General features: G+C 35.9%; 2 protein-coding genes across 2 annotated transcripts; one reads left to right on the top strand and one right to left on the bottom strand.

The window, feature by feature from the left end:
- Positions 1–441: 441 nt before the first annotated feature.
- On the bottom strand, positions 442–2,226 carry LOC145131905 (uncharacterized). The gene is made up of 2 exons (XM_079066549.1): positions 1,744–2,226; positions 442–1,443 (listed from the first exon to the last, which is right to left on the bottom strand). Exons 1-2 carry the CDS (start codon positions 2,224–2,226, stop codon positions 442–444), a joined length of 1,485 nt encoding a protein of 494 aa, XP_078922675.1.
- An 8,408-nt stretch (positions 2,227–10,634) lies between these two features.
- On the top strand, positions 10,635–13,586 carry LOC145131904 (receptor-like protein EIX2). The gene is made up of 2 exons (XM_079066548.1): positions 10,635–11,666; positions 11,727–13,586. Exons 1-2 carry the CDS (start codon positions 10,635–10,637, stop codon positions 13,584–13,586), a joined length of 2,892 nt encoding a protein of 963 aa, XP_078922674.1.
- Positions 13,587–16,306: the final 2,720 nt, after the last annotated feature.

Below are 16,306 nucleotides of genomic sequence, written 5' to 3'. Positions count from 1 at the left end.
AAAGCTGTGGACACATTGTATGTTGTTTCAATTGTTATGATAGGTTATTACTGATGTGGTTATATGGACTGTATGTGCATCAATATTTTTTTTGGGGGGGGGGGGGTAACTCACAAAGCTCTCGGGCTTACAGTTTCAGTTTATTGTTTCAGGTACATCAGGGGATCGCGGCAAGGCGAAGGCATGATCGTACAGCTCCTCACTTTATGTTTATGTTTCTGGGATATACTCTGACAAATAATATTTTGAAAACAAAGATGTAATGTTTGACGAATTTGATGTGTTTTTAAAAGTTTAAAATTGGTTTGAATTTTTGGGTGTTACATCAATTTTGGCTTTACCAACTTCAATTCCCTTTTTGGAGACGATGTGTCCCAAGATGATGCCTTGATTGACCATGAAGTGACACTTCTCATAGTTTAACACCAACTTCTTCTCAATTCACCGTTTCACAATCTTTTTAAGGTTATATAAGCATTTATCAAACGAATTGCCATATACGGTGAAGTCATCCATGAACACTTCAATTATATTTTCTATATACTCTGAAAAGATGCTCACCATACATCGTTGGAATGTGGCGGGGGCATTGCATAATCCAAACGACATCCGCTTGTAGGAAAACGTGCCAAAAGGGCATGTAAAATTCGTCTTGTCTTGATCTTCGGGAGCAACGGGTATTTGATGAAAACTCGAGTATCCATCGAGACAACAATAATGTGACTTGCTTGCCAATCGCTCGAGCATTTGATCGATGAAAGGAAGAGGAAAGTGATCTTTTCTTGTGCTCGAATTCAACTTTCTATAATCGATGCACACCCTCCATCCATTTTGAACTCGAGTGCGTACCATTACTCCTTTGTTATTCTCAACAACCGTGATTCCTGTTTTCTTGGGAACCACTTGAACCGGACTAACCCATTTGGAGTCGGAAATCGGGTAAATCATATCCGCATCAAGGAGTTTTATTATCTCTTTCTTGACAACTTCCATCATGGGAGGATTTAATCGTCTTTGAGCTTCCCTCCTAGGCTTACAATCATCTTCCATGAGTATCTTGTGAGTGCATACATTAGGGCTTATCCCCTTAATGTCCGCTGTTGTCCACCCCATGGCCTCTTTATGATCTTTCAAGACTTCAATCAATTGGTTTTCTTCAAAGTCTTTCAATTGATAAGAGATGATCACCGGTAGAGTTTCATCTTGACCTAGATAAGCATATTTCAAATGGCTAGGTAAGACTTTCAATTCAAGTGTGGGTGGGTGGATTATGGAAGGTGGCATCTTGTTTGGAGAATGAAATAAGGCAACTTGAGAAACATCCCTTTTTGTTGAGTTGTTAACTTCTAAAGTCTTCACAATCTCTTCAACTTCGGAGTCCAATGTATACATATCCAATGTTTTCTTCAAACTTTTACCATCAAGACTTATGTTGAGCACCATCTTCAAAAGATCCCCATTTGATAACTCGAATAATTATTGGGTGATTGGCTCAATCACATCAACCCAATATAATGGAGAAATGTTGCTAGGGTATCTCATGGCTTCAAAGATGTTGAAGTGAATGGTCTCTCCATCAAATTCCATTGTGATCTTCCCATTATGGACATAAATAATTGTGTGAGCGGTATTCATGAAAGGTCTTCCAAGGAGGATCATAGATGATTTGGAAGGAGTCTTCTCTTCAAGGTCAATGACATAGAAGTCCGCGGGAAATACTAGTTGATTGACTTGTACTAGTACATCCTCCAATACGCCTCTTGGAAATACACTTGACTTGTCTGCTAATTGAATGATGACTCCAGTTTCTTCCAAAGGTCCAACATTGAGAAATTGAAAAACCGAGTATGGCATTACATTGATTGAGGCTCCAAGATCTAACATGGCACTTTCAACATGCAAATCACCAATAGTACAAGGAATAACAAACATTCCCAGATCCTTGCATTTGGGTGGTAACTTCTTTTGGATAACCGTGGACACATTTGCACTGACTTGAATCTTTTCATTTGCCTTAAACTTCCTCTTGTTGGTGCAGGCATAGCGTGGGATTTGCTTTATGGCATCCAATAGTGAAATGTTGATTTGAACTTTGCGGAAAGTCTCAAGAAAGTCTTTCTCTTCCTCTTGTTTCTTTGAAGAAGTCAACCGGGAGGGGAAAGGTGGTGGTATAACCAATGGCTTGATGTTCTTGTTGGAAGAGTCGGGTTGATCATTGGTTGGCATAATTGGGTCCTTTGGAGTCGCTTCAACCTTCGGCGGCTCAACAACAATAACCTCATCTTCTTCTTCTCTTGAAACTCTGTTGGGGTTGCTTTCTCCAAAGGTTTTCCCACTTCTTAAGGTTATTGCACTCACATTGGGGTTCTTCTCGGTTTGAGATGGAAGTTTAACCCTTTGTTATATCTTGTTGAGAGCGGTGGCCAAGTCTCCAATTTGTGCTTGAATGTTGGAGAAAGTGTTCTTCGTCTCTTGTTGAAATTGGGTTTGGCTTTGAGTAAGAGAAGTAACAAGTTCTTGAAGGCTCATTTGATGGTTACCACTTGATTGGCCTTATTGCGGAGGTTGTTGTAATTTTGAGGGTTATAAGAAGTTTGTGGATATGAAGGTTTTTGGGAAGGATATTGCGGATGTTGGGGTCTCATCAAAATGTTTGGTGGATTTTGCTTTGGTGGGTATGGGTTGTTTGGGTTATTCTGCCAATTTGGATTGAAGTTGTTTTGAAATCCCATGGGTCTTGGTTGACCTTGATATCCGCTCATTGCATTAAAATCCTCCGGTTCACTACCAAGTGAGGGACACTTATCCGTATAATGCCCCGTCATTGCACAAATTCCACACACCATTAATTGTTGACCACTTCCCACCACCATTTGACTTAGCACATTAGTCAAATCCAAGAGCTTTGATTCCAAGTGTTGAATGTTGCTAACTTCACCAACCACTTGTGGAGAATTTCTCTTCATTTCATTTCGGGTCCCAAAGTTCCTTTGATTTTGAGAAATGGTTCCAAAAAGTGATCTTATCTCTTGAGGTGTCTTGTTGAAGATGTCACCACCACTTGAAGCATCAATCATCCTTCGATCTTTTTCATTCATACCCTCATAAAATTGTTGAAGAAGTAGTTGTTCGAGGATGTTGTGTTGAGGACAACTTGTATACAAGTTGTTGAATCGCTCCCAAAAATCATGAAAAGTCTCATTCTCCCCTTGACGAATCCCCAAAATGTCACTTCTTTGGCTTGAAATTCGTGAGGTGGGATAGAACTTGCTATTGAAGGCTTTGAGTAACTCTTCCCATGTGTGAATAGATCCTGGTGGTAAGTCGAATAACAACTCTCTAGCTTTATCTTCCAAGGTGAATGGGAATGCGGTTAACTTGAAATCATCCAATGTCACATTTTCGGGCAACATGCTAAAATATATCATATGAAAAGACTTCAAATGCTTTTGAGGATCTTCTCTATCGAACCCATGGAACTTGGTAAGTTGATGTATGAAACTTGACTTCAATTCAATTCCTCGGCGGTTTGCAGGATAAACAATAACAAGAGGTGTGTGAGTAACATCTGTCTCCATCATTTGTCTAAGTGTCAACTATTGAGGGGGGTTAGGTGGATTGTGGTTATTAGGATATTGTTGCAATTAATTAGGATGTTGTTGGTAAGGTGGGTATGGGTATTGTTGGTGATTGTACATTGGTGGTGGATAAGGTTGGTAGATTGGGTATTGGTTGTAGGGAGGTTGTTGTTATGGGTACATTGGGTTTTGGTACATTGGAGGGTGTTGGTAATTGGGTTGATTTGGGTAATGTACTTGTAGAACTTCAAAAGCATTGTTTTGAGGTTGGTTGTGTTGGTGGAAGTGTTGGTTGTAGTGGTTGTAGTGGTTGATAATTGGGTTGGTTTTGTGGAGGGGCTTGATTCCAAGGTGGCATGTATATGAGAGGTTCTTGTCGTTGTTGTCTTGGTTGTTGGGTGGTGTATTGGCATCTTGATTGTTTGGGTTTGGGTTGGGATTGTGAGGTGGAGTGTGATTCATGGCTATGTAGTTTTAAAACGGAATGTCTTCAAAGGAATGACCAACAATTGGAGAACTCGGTTCGGTGTCGGTATCACTTTAAGTATGAACTTGATATTCTATGTTGATTAGTGGAGAAGAGGAAGAAGCTTGAACTAGTTGTTGTTGCTTTGCTTGTTTGGCTAACTTTTTCAACCTTTTCGCTTCTTTTTCAATTTCCGGATTGTAGAGTAGTTTACCGGTTCTTCTAGACCTAGGCATAAACAATCAAATAACAATAACCAATATCCCCGGAAACGGCGCCAAAACTTGGTGGGCTGTCAAGTCCACCAAGCAAATTACACCCTTTGTTTGCAAATAAAATGTAATATAATGGTAAAAATGGGTATCGATCCTCGGGGAATGGTTGTATTCAATCACCAATGCAATCCAATAGAACTAGTGAAAATAAACTAACTAACTACAATTAAACTAAAATGGGGGGGGGGTGTTATGATTTCTTGAAAACTAAAAGACTTGAATAACTAAAAACTTGCAATTAAGCAAGAAAGTGAGATGCTCAAATATTCGAGAGAATTGGTAAACCAAAGCAATTCTACACAATGAACATTTGTGTGTTTATCATTAGAATTTAACATGAAGCTTATCATTCATCCCAAATTGGTTATAACAATCATGAAGCATGATATGCCAAGATTTCTCATAGGTAGTATGGAGGTTGGGGAAGCCCCCAACACACCTTCTTAATCAAGATCAAGGGTCAATTGAAGCAATTGAACCCAAGAAGTTGATTAGCCTTAAGAATGAAGAAATCCCCAATTCCTAGAGGATGTCAATGCTTACACATCCATAAAGGAGTTATGATTCATAAGCTAGAGATGATTTCTACCATCATAAAGCCTTTGTTCTAAGTAAATTCAATGGTTCAATGCTAAACCAAAGAAATAAACCAACAATTGCTTATTAAAGTACCAAGCTCATGATCAAAGCACTAAACAAGCATATGAAATATGAACTAGAATCATTGGCATAAGATAAATGATAAATAAGCATAAATCCTTCAAAAACCCACAAACATTCAGAGGTTTTAGACAAGGTCTACCAAAATAGAGAGTTTAGCCACTCATGGCAATAGAACAACAATCACAAAAGTCTAATTGCATAAAGAAACTACCAAATAACTTGGAAAGATGAAAAGAAATGACTCTTGAGCTTCAAAATCGCCTTCTTCAGCTCTTCAATGGTGTAAAATCGAGAGTATGGCTGCTAGATCTGATCCCCTAAGGTTATGGTGTGCCAAATGACCAAAATACCCAAACTGGGCAGTTGCGTGGGTACCCGCGCGACGAAACTTCCACCCGCGCAAATGTTGTTGTAATGCTATTGGTCCTTCATTCCTCCACTCCACCCTTCCACTACCAAAGATTCCTTTGGTCCCCTCCATATCCATGTGATTTAAACTAACCAATCATCATTTAGCTTCAAGGAATGTATGCTCCAAGCCCAAATTAAAAGTTTATGACCCATCTTTACAAGCCCAAAATATCCAATTCTTTAACTCTTAAGGCCCAAATCTCCTTTTATGGATCCGCCAAGCCCAATAATGCCTCGAGAGCCCACTAAGCCCGTTTCCAATCAACCCGCGTCCGCAACGAACACCGAAAACCCTGCAAAATACCTCATGCAACATAAAAAACACCCGGTATGATCCATAATAAAGAAAATAAATAAAATACAATGCAATATTGATAAAAAGAGCTAAAATACTAAAATAAACTAATAAAAATAAGGAAATAAAATAAGCTATCAAATCACCCCAAGCTTAAACCTAAATTGTCCTCAAGTTATAAAAAGACTAAAATGAGCTCGAGATGAACTAAACTAAAAAGGAAAAAGAAAGGTACCATATAACTTGGTCAACATTAGTCAACATGGTCAAGATCAGTCTTTCATGGACCCTACGCATCTTCAAAATGTTCCCAGCTTTAGAGCCATAAACCACATTCTCAACCACTTGACGGACGAATAGATTCCGATTGGATGCGGTCGCTGTGTGCAAGACAAAGGAAACAGAAGATGCGTCCAGTGGGGGCACTTTAAATCACCAATGCAATATGTTAAAATAAGCAAATCACGTGATGGGATTTTTTCCATCATCTCAATTTGTTAGCAAAGAACATGTTAAAATAATTTGTTAGCAAAGAATCTATTAGCACATATTAAACAAGGAACCTGATAGAAATAACAAAAAGATATTGAATTAATTTTTAGTGGATTGTGAAGGCAATACGAATTATTGAGGTTTGGGTTCTTTTGCCTTCTAAACCACTTAAAGCATTTAGAATTACCTTATACCTAGTATCTAGGGTTATCTTTTTCTTTTAGCATATGATGAAGAATTTTCCATTAATGTTTATCCCAAGTATTAAAAAATTATAAAGTACATACCTGTTCGAGTTATTAAAAAAATATATACATATATTTCTCATGCTATGGTATAAATGCTAAAAATATTATTATAAATAACGATAAATAAACTATTATGCATATAAATTGGAAGCATGTCAATTTTTTTATCATATTAAATCTATAAACTAGTTTGTTAAACATTTAGATACCGCATATATATAAATAACATTAAAAAATATTAAAACTAAGAAAAAAACATCATAAATGGTCCCTGTGGTATCCCAAAATCTAAAGTTTAGTCCCCATGGTTTAAAAACGTCATAGATGGTCCCTGTGCTTTCAAAACTTTTGATGATTGGTCTTTATTGTTAACTCCGTTAAGTTCTGTCCGTTAACTAAAGGGCATTTTCGTCATTTCACTACCACATGGACCATTTATGCCGATTTCTCTTATTTAAAAAAAATGAAATAATATATAAAGGTCTCTCTCTCTCTCTCTCTCTCTCTCTCCCTGGAAGTCTTTCTCTTAACAGCTCATGATTTAAGGATTTTAACGATTGCTTGAAGAAATTTAAATGCCAAATTGATGGCTTAAACAAAAATTTGTGAATCCAAATTGCTGAAATCAATGAGCATAACTAAGAACTATAAGTTACAGCATGGAAAGCTTATTCAGACAAAAGATCAAACACTTGGTGGGCAATAAGTTTAAATTCTAAAATTTTTTCTATTCTTTAGATTGCCAAACCATATTAAGATCAAACATGTTTCCCTTTGTTAATTCTAACATTCTACAACCATTTTCGTCACAAAGATGGAATTTTTTTTATCGAATCTGAGTTTTGGGTGCCTCTGTTTTCTAAAACGGAAAAAGGACCGCTCGATGGTGTGGGATTACGTCTTTATTCCTCAAAGAGAGTGTGGTGATGGTGATGAAATCTGAGAATCCTTACAGGGGTTTTAAGAAATCGATGAAGGAGATGGTGGAGACTCATAATTTAAAAGATTAGGCTTGTTTGGAAAAGTTGTTGCGATGGCATTTGAGAATGAATGGGAAGAACAATCATCAGTTTATTGTTGGAGCTTTTGTTGATTTGCTAGTTGGAAATTCTTGGAATTTTGTTTCATGTTCTGATCATTCTATTGTTTCTTTCACTTAATCTTCTTCCACATTTTCTTCTCCATCTCATCTGGGTCTTACGTGACCAGGGTTTATTTTGGATCCAGACGAAGCTGAGTTGTTCTATATGCCATTCTTTTCATCATTGATCTTGGTGGCGAACCCTAATTGCGGTGCGACAGAGTTCAGTCAGAGTTGTACAATGAAAAGGAGACACAACATAGTTTTATTGAATGGTTTGGATAGATAGTTGTATTGGAAGAGGAATACTGGGTGGGATCATGTATTTATCTATCAGATCCAAATGCATTGTACAAAGTTATTGATCAAAACGGAGAAGAAGGACATCAGATTTAGCTTTGTTCATATAGGTGAGGAAGAAGAAGAAGATGGGGGAGTGGGTTTCTTTTTCCCAGAGAGAGAGAGAGAGAGAGAGAGAGAGAGAGAGAGAGAGAGAGAGAGAGAGAGAGAGAGAGAGAGAGAGAGAGAGAGAGAGAGAGAGAGAGAGAGAGAGAGAGAGAGAGAGAGAGAGATTGGACCCCTTTGTATATTATTTCATTTTTTATAAAATAAGAGAAATCATCATAAATGGTCCCTGTGGTAGTGAAATGACGAAAATGCCCTTTAGTTAACGGACAAAACTTAACGAAGTTAGCAATAAGGACCAATCGTCAAAAGTTTTGAAAGCACAGGGACCATCTATGACGTTTTTAAACCACGGGGACTAAACTTCAGATTTTGGGATACCACATAGACCATTTATGATGTTTTTTCTAAAACTAATTATTAGATTATTGTCGTTACTTTTTGGCGATTCTAATAAACCAAAACAAATTGAAGAAAAAAGACGAATAGAGAGACGCAAAAGAAACGAGACAAACAGAAATACCCAGCGACAGTGACGTCTCTGAAGGCCAAAGAAAGCGGGCATATTGATTAGTAGTGAGAGAAGTCTATGGTGACAGGCCAATTAGATCAAAACTCAATACGCTGACGACGACGACTAGGTGAGAGTGGAAGGGCAATTAGGTCAAAACCCACGCACCACACCCCGCCTCGGACGATAAACTCCACTAAAACACTATTCAAATTCCAAAATGCGGTCAATTTTGTTAATAATAGCAGCACAGGGAATCGCTATTTTCTTGACGTCGCTATTAACTGCACGTACAACTGCAAACATTCCAATGTATCCACTGTACGTTTCAACAGAAGAAAAGCTCTCGAAGACTTGTTTACAAGGAGCGACTTTCTGTGTTAAGCTGCAGTTATGAGAATGTATAAAAAATAAAGTCATGAGCTTTCTAGACCTTTTTCAGTAGGCAGCGTATCTTGTCTAAGGAGCTGTATCTAGACAGTTATATATGGTGTTTGATTTATTTTTATAATGACTTAATGGCTTAAGCAAAAAAACCTAGCTTAATGCATGTTTAAAGGCACCAATCAATTACCTATTTGCCTGGATTCTTTTTTACTCCCAAGTCCACTCATGCTAATACATATACTTTGAAAACGAAAAATAGTCTAGAAGCAGAAAGAATACTAGTTGGTGGATACAAACTGTTCACTAAGTTCCGAGTCTTCCCTGTCAATAAGTAAATATTCCATAGGGAAAAGATTTAGCAAACAGAATACAAGTTAGTGGATACAAAGTCTCCATTAATTCCAAGTCTTCCATGACAATAAGTGAATTCCATTATAACTGTGAGTCTAAGCCTAAATTATTTCATGATATCAAGTATCATTTTTGACAAAAGAATACAATTTATATTTTCATGTAATTTAATTTCCGTAATTGTCAACAAAGATGTACGTAGCCTCTTATACACATTGAGTGACAACCTTACAGACATGAGCTCCAGCATGCAACAATAGTTTTTATTTGAATTTAATAAATGTAAATATGATTTGGAATACCTTTGAGCATTCTTTTTATTAAAAATCATTCCTAAGTCTGATATATTATAGATGGATCAACAACTTTAATCTGTCTATTGTATTAGGTGTGAATGTTGGTAAAAGCTAGCTCTTGAATATGAAGAGCTTGATGCCAGCTTCAAGAGGAAAAAAAATCATTTTTATTGGAAAGGTACTTTCTTGAAAATTTGCAAGATATATTAAGTCAGCTAATTAGTGGGATTTGATAAATTCTTCGTTTTGTTTAATATTTGACTTGATTGTTGGTAATGCACAAATCTAACTAGCTATCTGGTATCCGAAGTATAATATAAGTTTGTCGATATTAATCTTTTATTGACTTCCAAGTCTTCCAATATTGTTGATTTCTATTCATACTTTTAATAAGTTTCTTGATGTCTTGATCACCACTTAATCTCTTCAAACCAAACAACACGATATGCTCATGGAAGAACGGATTAACAATAATCAAACAAAGTAACTCAATGTCATGACCACAAGTTAAAAAATAAGTTGAACGCATATTGATTCATTATTTCCAGTCTTCTTTTAATTTGATTTTATTGATAATAATATAGTTCAATGCGTTTGATCCGCTTGACCCATCTCCAGCCTGGGGCCGTTTCACTTATGGCCAAGGTTATACATTGTACACGTTAAATCATTTGAATATAAAATCTAACTCATTTCCAAGTACCTGGATTGAATTTTCAGGTGTAACAACTAACAAGACTGTAATGCCATTTCACAGACTATTTTTTCTAAAAAGATAATACCAAATATTGAATTTAAAGTTACAGAAATTATCGTCTATATATCCGGCTTGACACATACAGTAAATAATAAATTATCTTCTTTCTCTAAAAAAGGTGAATGCTTGTATGTTGAATACTGTGTTTTATTTTATAAAAGAGTTGATCAAATAGAATTGGGTATGTAATGGGCAGAAACCTTGTGCATAAACCACTTATTTTATCAAGAGAAAAAGAAAATAGTCAGTCATTGAATAATTGACTTCGAAGTCTTCCATGGTAATGAGTTTCTATTTATTTATGGCTCTATAAAACAACTAGTTTCTTCCTCATAGCAACCCATCGCTTCATCTTAACAATCCATCTTCTTACTTGATTTTTTTCCCAATATCTAACTAGACCGCCATACGGTTGATAATGGGGAATCAGAGGGGTTTGGGGCTCGGTTTCATTTTTGTATTAGCTTTTTTGTTTTCCACCACATTTACTTGTTTGGGTGATGGAAATGCCAGTGTGATTTGCTCTGAGAAAGAGAGACTTGCTCTTCTCAAGTTCAAAGACAGTGTTGAAGATCCTTGTGGAATGTTGTCATCATGGGTTGGCAATGACTGTTGTCTGTGGGAAGGAATCCACTGTGATAGAACTGTTGAGGGCCTTGATCTCAGAGGATATAGTGGCTGCTTCCTAGATAGTAATGAGGTGAACCCGTCTTTGGCAGAGTTGAGCCATCTTAAACACTTGGACTTGAGTGTGAATAATTTTCATAAAAGCCGCATTCCAAAATTCATTGGGTCCTTGAAACAGCTGAGCTACCTCAATCTCTCATATGCTGATTTTCAAGGTATTATTCCTCCCCACATTGGTAATCTTTCTAATTTAAAGGTTCTTGATATCAGTTCATACGAAGATGGACTGATGGCAGATGATATGGCATGGACTTCTGGCCTTTCGTCACTTGAGCATCTTGAATTGAATTCAGTACATCTTGGTGGAGCACAAAAAACGGACATGCTGTTTTACATGATTCCTTCGTTAAAAGTGTTAAGTTTGTCATGGTGTAGTCTTTCCAATGCTGATTTTGGTCCTCTTCTTAATTCAAGTAGAATACTACCCCACATCCTACGCCTGGATCTTGGCTTCAATTCTTTTGAAGGTCCGCTCCCTGACTTTTTTCAAAACCTTTCATCCCTAACATTCCTTGATCTTTCATTCTCTAATCTTAGTTCGGCATGGAACTTAGCAAACCTGCTAAGCATGATACCTTCTTTATCAGAGCTACATTTGTCAGGTTGTGGACTTGATAACATTCATCTATCTTCCCCTCATCTTAATTTCAGCAGACTTTCTAACATCCAGCACCTGGTTCTTAGCAAAAACTCAATTGAAGGTGCATTTCCATCTGTTCTCATAAACATGAGTTCCATAAGAGTACTTGACCTCTCGCAAAACATGTTGAGTTCATTGGTTCCTCTTATGCCTAACCTTCTTGATCTTGATCTTTCCTATAACCAGTTAATCGGTCCCATTCCTACATTCCACAGGAATCTTTCCAAACTTGACCTTTCTTTTAATCAACTGAAGGGTTCATTTCCAGAATCCATTGGAAATCTCACAGATTTAACGTATTTGAATCTAGATTCTAATCGGTTAACGGGCCCCATCCCAACATCTCTAGGGAGACTGGTTTCATTACAAACAGTCCGTGTATCGTCAAATTTGTTAAATGGGAGTATTCCTGTTTCAATTGGGCAACTTTTGAAACTCCAATATCTTGATTTCTCTAACAATTCTCTAGAAGGAGTAGTTTCTAAAGCCCATTTTGCTAACCTTTCAATGTTGAAGTACTTGGATGCTTCTTCTAACACCAAGTTGACATTCAATGTTTCATGTGACTGGATGCCTCCATTCCAGTTGGTATTTCTTGACCTCAGTTCTTGCAATATTGTAAATGGTTTTCCTCAATGGCTTCGAAATCAAAGGAAACTTGGGTGGTTAGCATTGTCCAAAGCTTCAATTTCTGGACGGCTGCCCACATGGTTGCGGAAGATGCCCATCATTCCTCGCTTAGATCTCTCTCACAACAAACTCAATGGGCCTTTGATGAACCTCCCTAATGGGGAAACTTATGGTCGGTTTATAATTTTGCCGGTATTACTTTTGGAAAATAACCTTTTCAGTGGGATGATTCCAAGGTCATTATGCAGAAGGACAGATCTGGAATATCTTGACCTTTCCAGAAATAGGTTAATAGGTGGAATTCCCAATTGTCTTGAGAACATGCAAAAGTTGTATACAATGATACTTAGCTCAAATCGGTTGTCTGGTGTCATTCCTAGTAGCATAGCTCTTAATTCGTTATATTGGTTAAAACTGAATGACAATTACTTTGTTGGTGAGCTTCCTCGAGAATTGGGGAATCTACACAATCTAAGTATCTTAGATGTGGGCGACAATAAGTTGTCTGGAAATATACCGGAGTGGGTAGGAGTGAAACTTACATCTTTGGTAGTTTTGAGGTTGCATAAAAATAATTTCACTGGAAGAATTCCGGAGTCTTTGTGCAAAGCTGCAAATCTTCAAACTTTGGATGTTGCACACAACAACTTAAAGGGACGCATCCCTCCTTGTCTAGGAGAGTTGAGTGCCATGATTAATAATAGTGGATCTGGGGAAGTTGGTTACTATCTAGGTAATGATGGGATTGTTGAAGAGGTCATGAAAGGTGTTGATCTTAAGTATACAACAACCTGGCATATGGTTTTTGACATGGACCTTTCAAGTAATCAACTTGCTGGAGAAATACCGGTCGAGCTAACTGCACTTTCCATGTTAGTGGCTCTTAATTTGTCTAATAATCATCTCATAGGGAATATTCCACACACCATAGGAGACATGACGAAGTTATTTTCTCTCGATTTATCTGGAAACGAGTTGATTGGGGGGATCCCTCCAAGCATAGCAGCTTTGACCTTTTTGAGCCATTTGAATTTGTCACACAACCACCTGTCAGGACGAATTCCAACGGGAAATCAATTGCAGACCCTCACTGATCCATCAGTATATGAAGGGAACAAAGATCTATGTGGACCTCCATTGCCTAAGACTTGCCCAAATCACAAAGATCAAACACCAAAAACAACAATCAAGAAGAGACATGAAGCAGATGATGAGCAGATTAAGGTATGGTTGTTTTATGTGGACGTAATTTGTGGTTTTGCAACAGGGTTTTGGGGTGTTATTGGGGTTCTGTTGTTCAAGAAGCAGTGGAGACAAAAGCTTTTCATGTTTGCCGAGGAAACCATGGACAAGATATATGTTGCTTTCGTTGTAAGATTTGTGAAGATTACGAGAGGAAGAGAAGCCACGTAGATACTCTGGAATTAATGATTGTGTTGCTTTCTAATATCTACTGTACTTTTTATACTATTATTTGGATTTTCTATTTGTAATATGAATGTTGTTTAAAGGTGTCACTTTTGAAATTCTTGTTAGATTTGGTATTTATACAAGATCTCAAGTAGTTAGATAAGATTGTTTGAATGAATTCAAAAATATCCATGAGTAGTTCTTGGTGTTCAACATTATTTGATTAGACGTTCTTTGATTAGATATAAATAACTATTGTGAGATGGTTTAGGACTGCAGATCTAAGTGTGGGTCCTGGTAAAAAAAAGATAAACCTTCACGAGAAGTCTTTTTACGATCTCCTTGAACTAGAAGGTATATATATATATATATATATATATATATATATATATATATATATATATATATATATATATATATATATATATATATATATATATATATATACCTTCTAGTTCAAGGAGATCGTAAAAAGACTTATATATATATATATATATATATATATATATATATATATATATATATATATATATATATATATATATATATATATATATAGAGAGAGAGAGAGAGGTAGGTTCAAATGTTTCTCACATCTATTGTGTGCTAAAAGAATGAGAGTGTATTCTAGCAGAATGAGATTCCATGCAACTTGATTGTATTTTAAGTGAGTTAGTACTGAAACAAAAAACGAACCCCATACATAAAACATAAATGCGCATTCATTCTGAAAAATGTTATTGCTGACATTAATGACGGATTTAATTAGTTTCCATAAAAAGAGAATTATAATTATGAATATCATTTAATATACATATAATTATGGAAATCATTTAATATCTGTTATTATTTAATTAAATAATTATTTAATTTTACTAAATTTCTTATTGGTGCATTCTAGTACACAATAAATGTAAGAAACAAATTAACCTAGCCCTATATATATATATATATATATATATATATATATATATATATATATATATATATATTAAAGTCCCTTTTTATAAATGTAATACTGTGGTGCTGATTTTTCTGTTAATCAGATGCTTTTAAGTAGGGGAATCGGGGAGAATAGCAATGTACTTTATAGATAATAACAATGTACTTTATTTTTTACCTATGTACTTGCATTTTGTTATCACTATGGACAATGCATTGTACTTTATTTGTTACATATTGCTATTATTGGTAAAGAAAAGTAAATATGTTGCTAGTATGAGTAAACAATTGTTTCTACACCGCTATTATGTGTAAACCATATGTAAGCCCAAGTGTGTTGCTGTTATAAGTTACATATTGCAATTATCAGAAAAGAAAATCTCTAAGCGCCTGCTATTATGGGTAAAGAAATGTAAATTTATTTCTATTAATTTATGAGTAGAGGATAAAGCACGTTGCCTATATTTGTTCAAGGAGTAAAGTACGTTGCTACTTCCTACAATTTGCCTCTCAACTAATATGATTTAATGTTCCATTTTAGGGGAATATAATGCAATTATCATATGCCTAGGTGCGAGATCCACTTTCCTCCCAGAGCTCTCACAGGCAAGCTTCCATAAGGATTTGCAGAGGTGTCACTACCCACTTCCATCCACCTGAAAATATTAGGTATCTAATAAAACAATTTAGCATAAATGTGCAGCACTAAATTAGATCAAGTTTATAAAAAAAATGGAAGGTGTACTTGTCCTCCAGAATACAATATACTTATTTACACATGGGTGTGGAAATCTTGCAACTACTAACAAAAAAGTGTCAATGTATGAAAGCTTCATAAGCTTTGGTAGATCTTTGTCACACCCCCAAACCAGACGGCGGAAACGTCCAGGGGTGGATGACTTCATTTGTAGTATCATAACACATGCATTATAGTAATCAAAGTACAAACAACCATTGCATTAATAAGTATAAGTTTGTACATGTATTCAATCAATGTATATTGACGCCAAAATAGTTATACAAAAGAAGAAGACATGACTCAAAATAGCTCCATCTTCTCAAAAGCTCGGGGAGTACCTGTCTACTAGAATACAAGTAATTTTAAAAGAGAGTATCAACATAAAGTTGAGTGAGTGCATAAGCATTTATGTTTGAAAGTATGTTTTCTGTTTCTTAAATATGTAAAATGTTTCAGAAAATCCTATATTTTCTGTTGTATATGAAAAGTAGTTTTAATCACATAAAACCGTTCTATTTGTAAACCAATGTTTTGTATTTGTATTTCCTTTTTGTAAAACCTGTAATTGTGAGTGTGCCTGGTTTCACCAGCTATTATTGTAAACCGAGATGTAATACTGTAAACTGTATTTTAGTAAACTGGTACTTTGAAAATATACTCATGTTTAGTTAATTACACATTAACGTATTGTTAATATCTTTTTAATGAGTTATTATAACCATACTGAGACTAGATGGCCTGAAACAACGCTTTGAAGGAGTTAAAACTGTTGATAACAACTGTCACTCATAGGCGTGTATGCCTGGATGTAGCTAGCAGTCTGAGTGCGGGGTTGTCAATCCCAATATAGATCTATACAAACTTATTTCGATCCCCGACTGGAGATTCTGGTTATAATATCAAGACTTTAACTTTATTGTTTAAATGAATTAAACAACCTGAATCTATTGACTCATAAAAAGCATATAGACGTTACATGTATAATAATAATGAAAACCCAATCATTATGAAATAAATGATTGATTGTATGTTCCTTAATTAG

The sequence above is a fragment of the Lactuca virosa genome, chromosome 8 (assembly GCF_052849685.1).
Source record: "Lactuca virosa cultivar CGN04683 chromosome 8, Lactuca_virosa_CGN04683_v6, whole genome shotgun sequence".
In the NCBI taxonomy this organism is placed as follows: Eukaryota; Viridiplantae; Streptophyta; class Magnoliopsida; order Asterales; family Asteraceae; genus Lactuca; species Lactuca virosa.
The sequence above is the reverse complement of the archived record's forward strand: the minus strand, read 5'-3'. Positions and strand labels throughout refer to the sequence as shown.

Bases quoted from the DNA above. Each gene is read 5' to 3' on its own strand.
- LOC145131905 (XM_079066549.1), bottom strand. From the start codon at position 2,226: ATGCCAACCAATGATCAACCCGACTCTTCCAACAAGAACATCAAGCCA. The intron at 1,444-1,743 runs GTACTAGTACAA...GATCTTTTGAAG, and splicing joins CAAGAGGCGTATTGGAGGAT to ATGGTGCTCAACATAAGTCT.
- LOC145131904 (XM_079066548.1), top strand. From the start codon at position 10,635: ATGGGGAATCAGAGGGGTTTGGGGCTCGGTTTCATTTTTGTATTAGCT. The intron at 11,667-11,726 runs ATGTTGAGTTCA...CTTTCCTATAAC, and splicing joins TACTTGACCTCTCGCAAAAC to CAGTTAATCGGTCCCATTCC.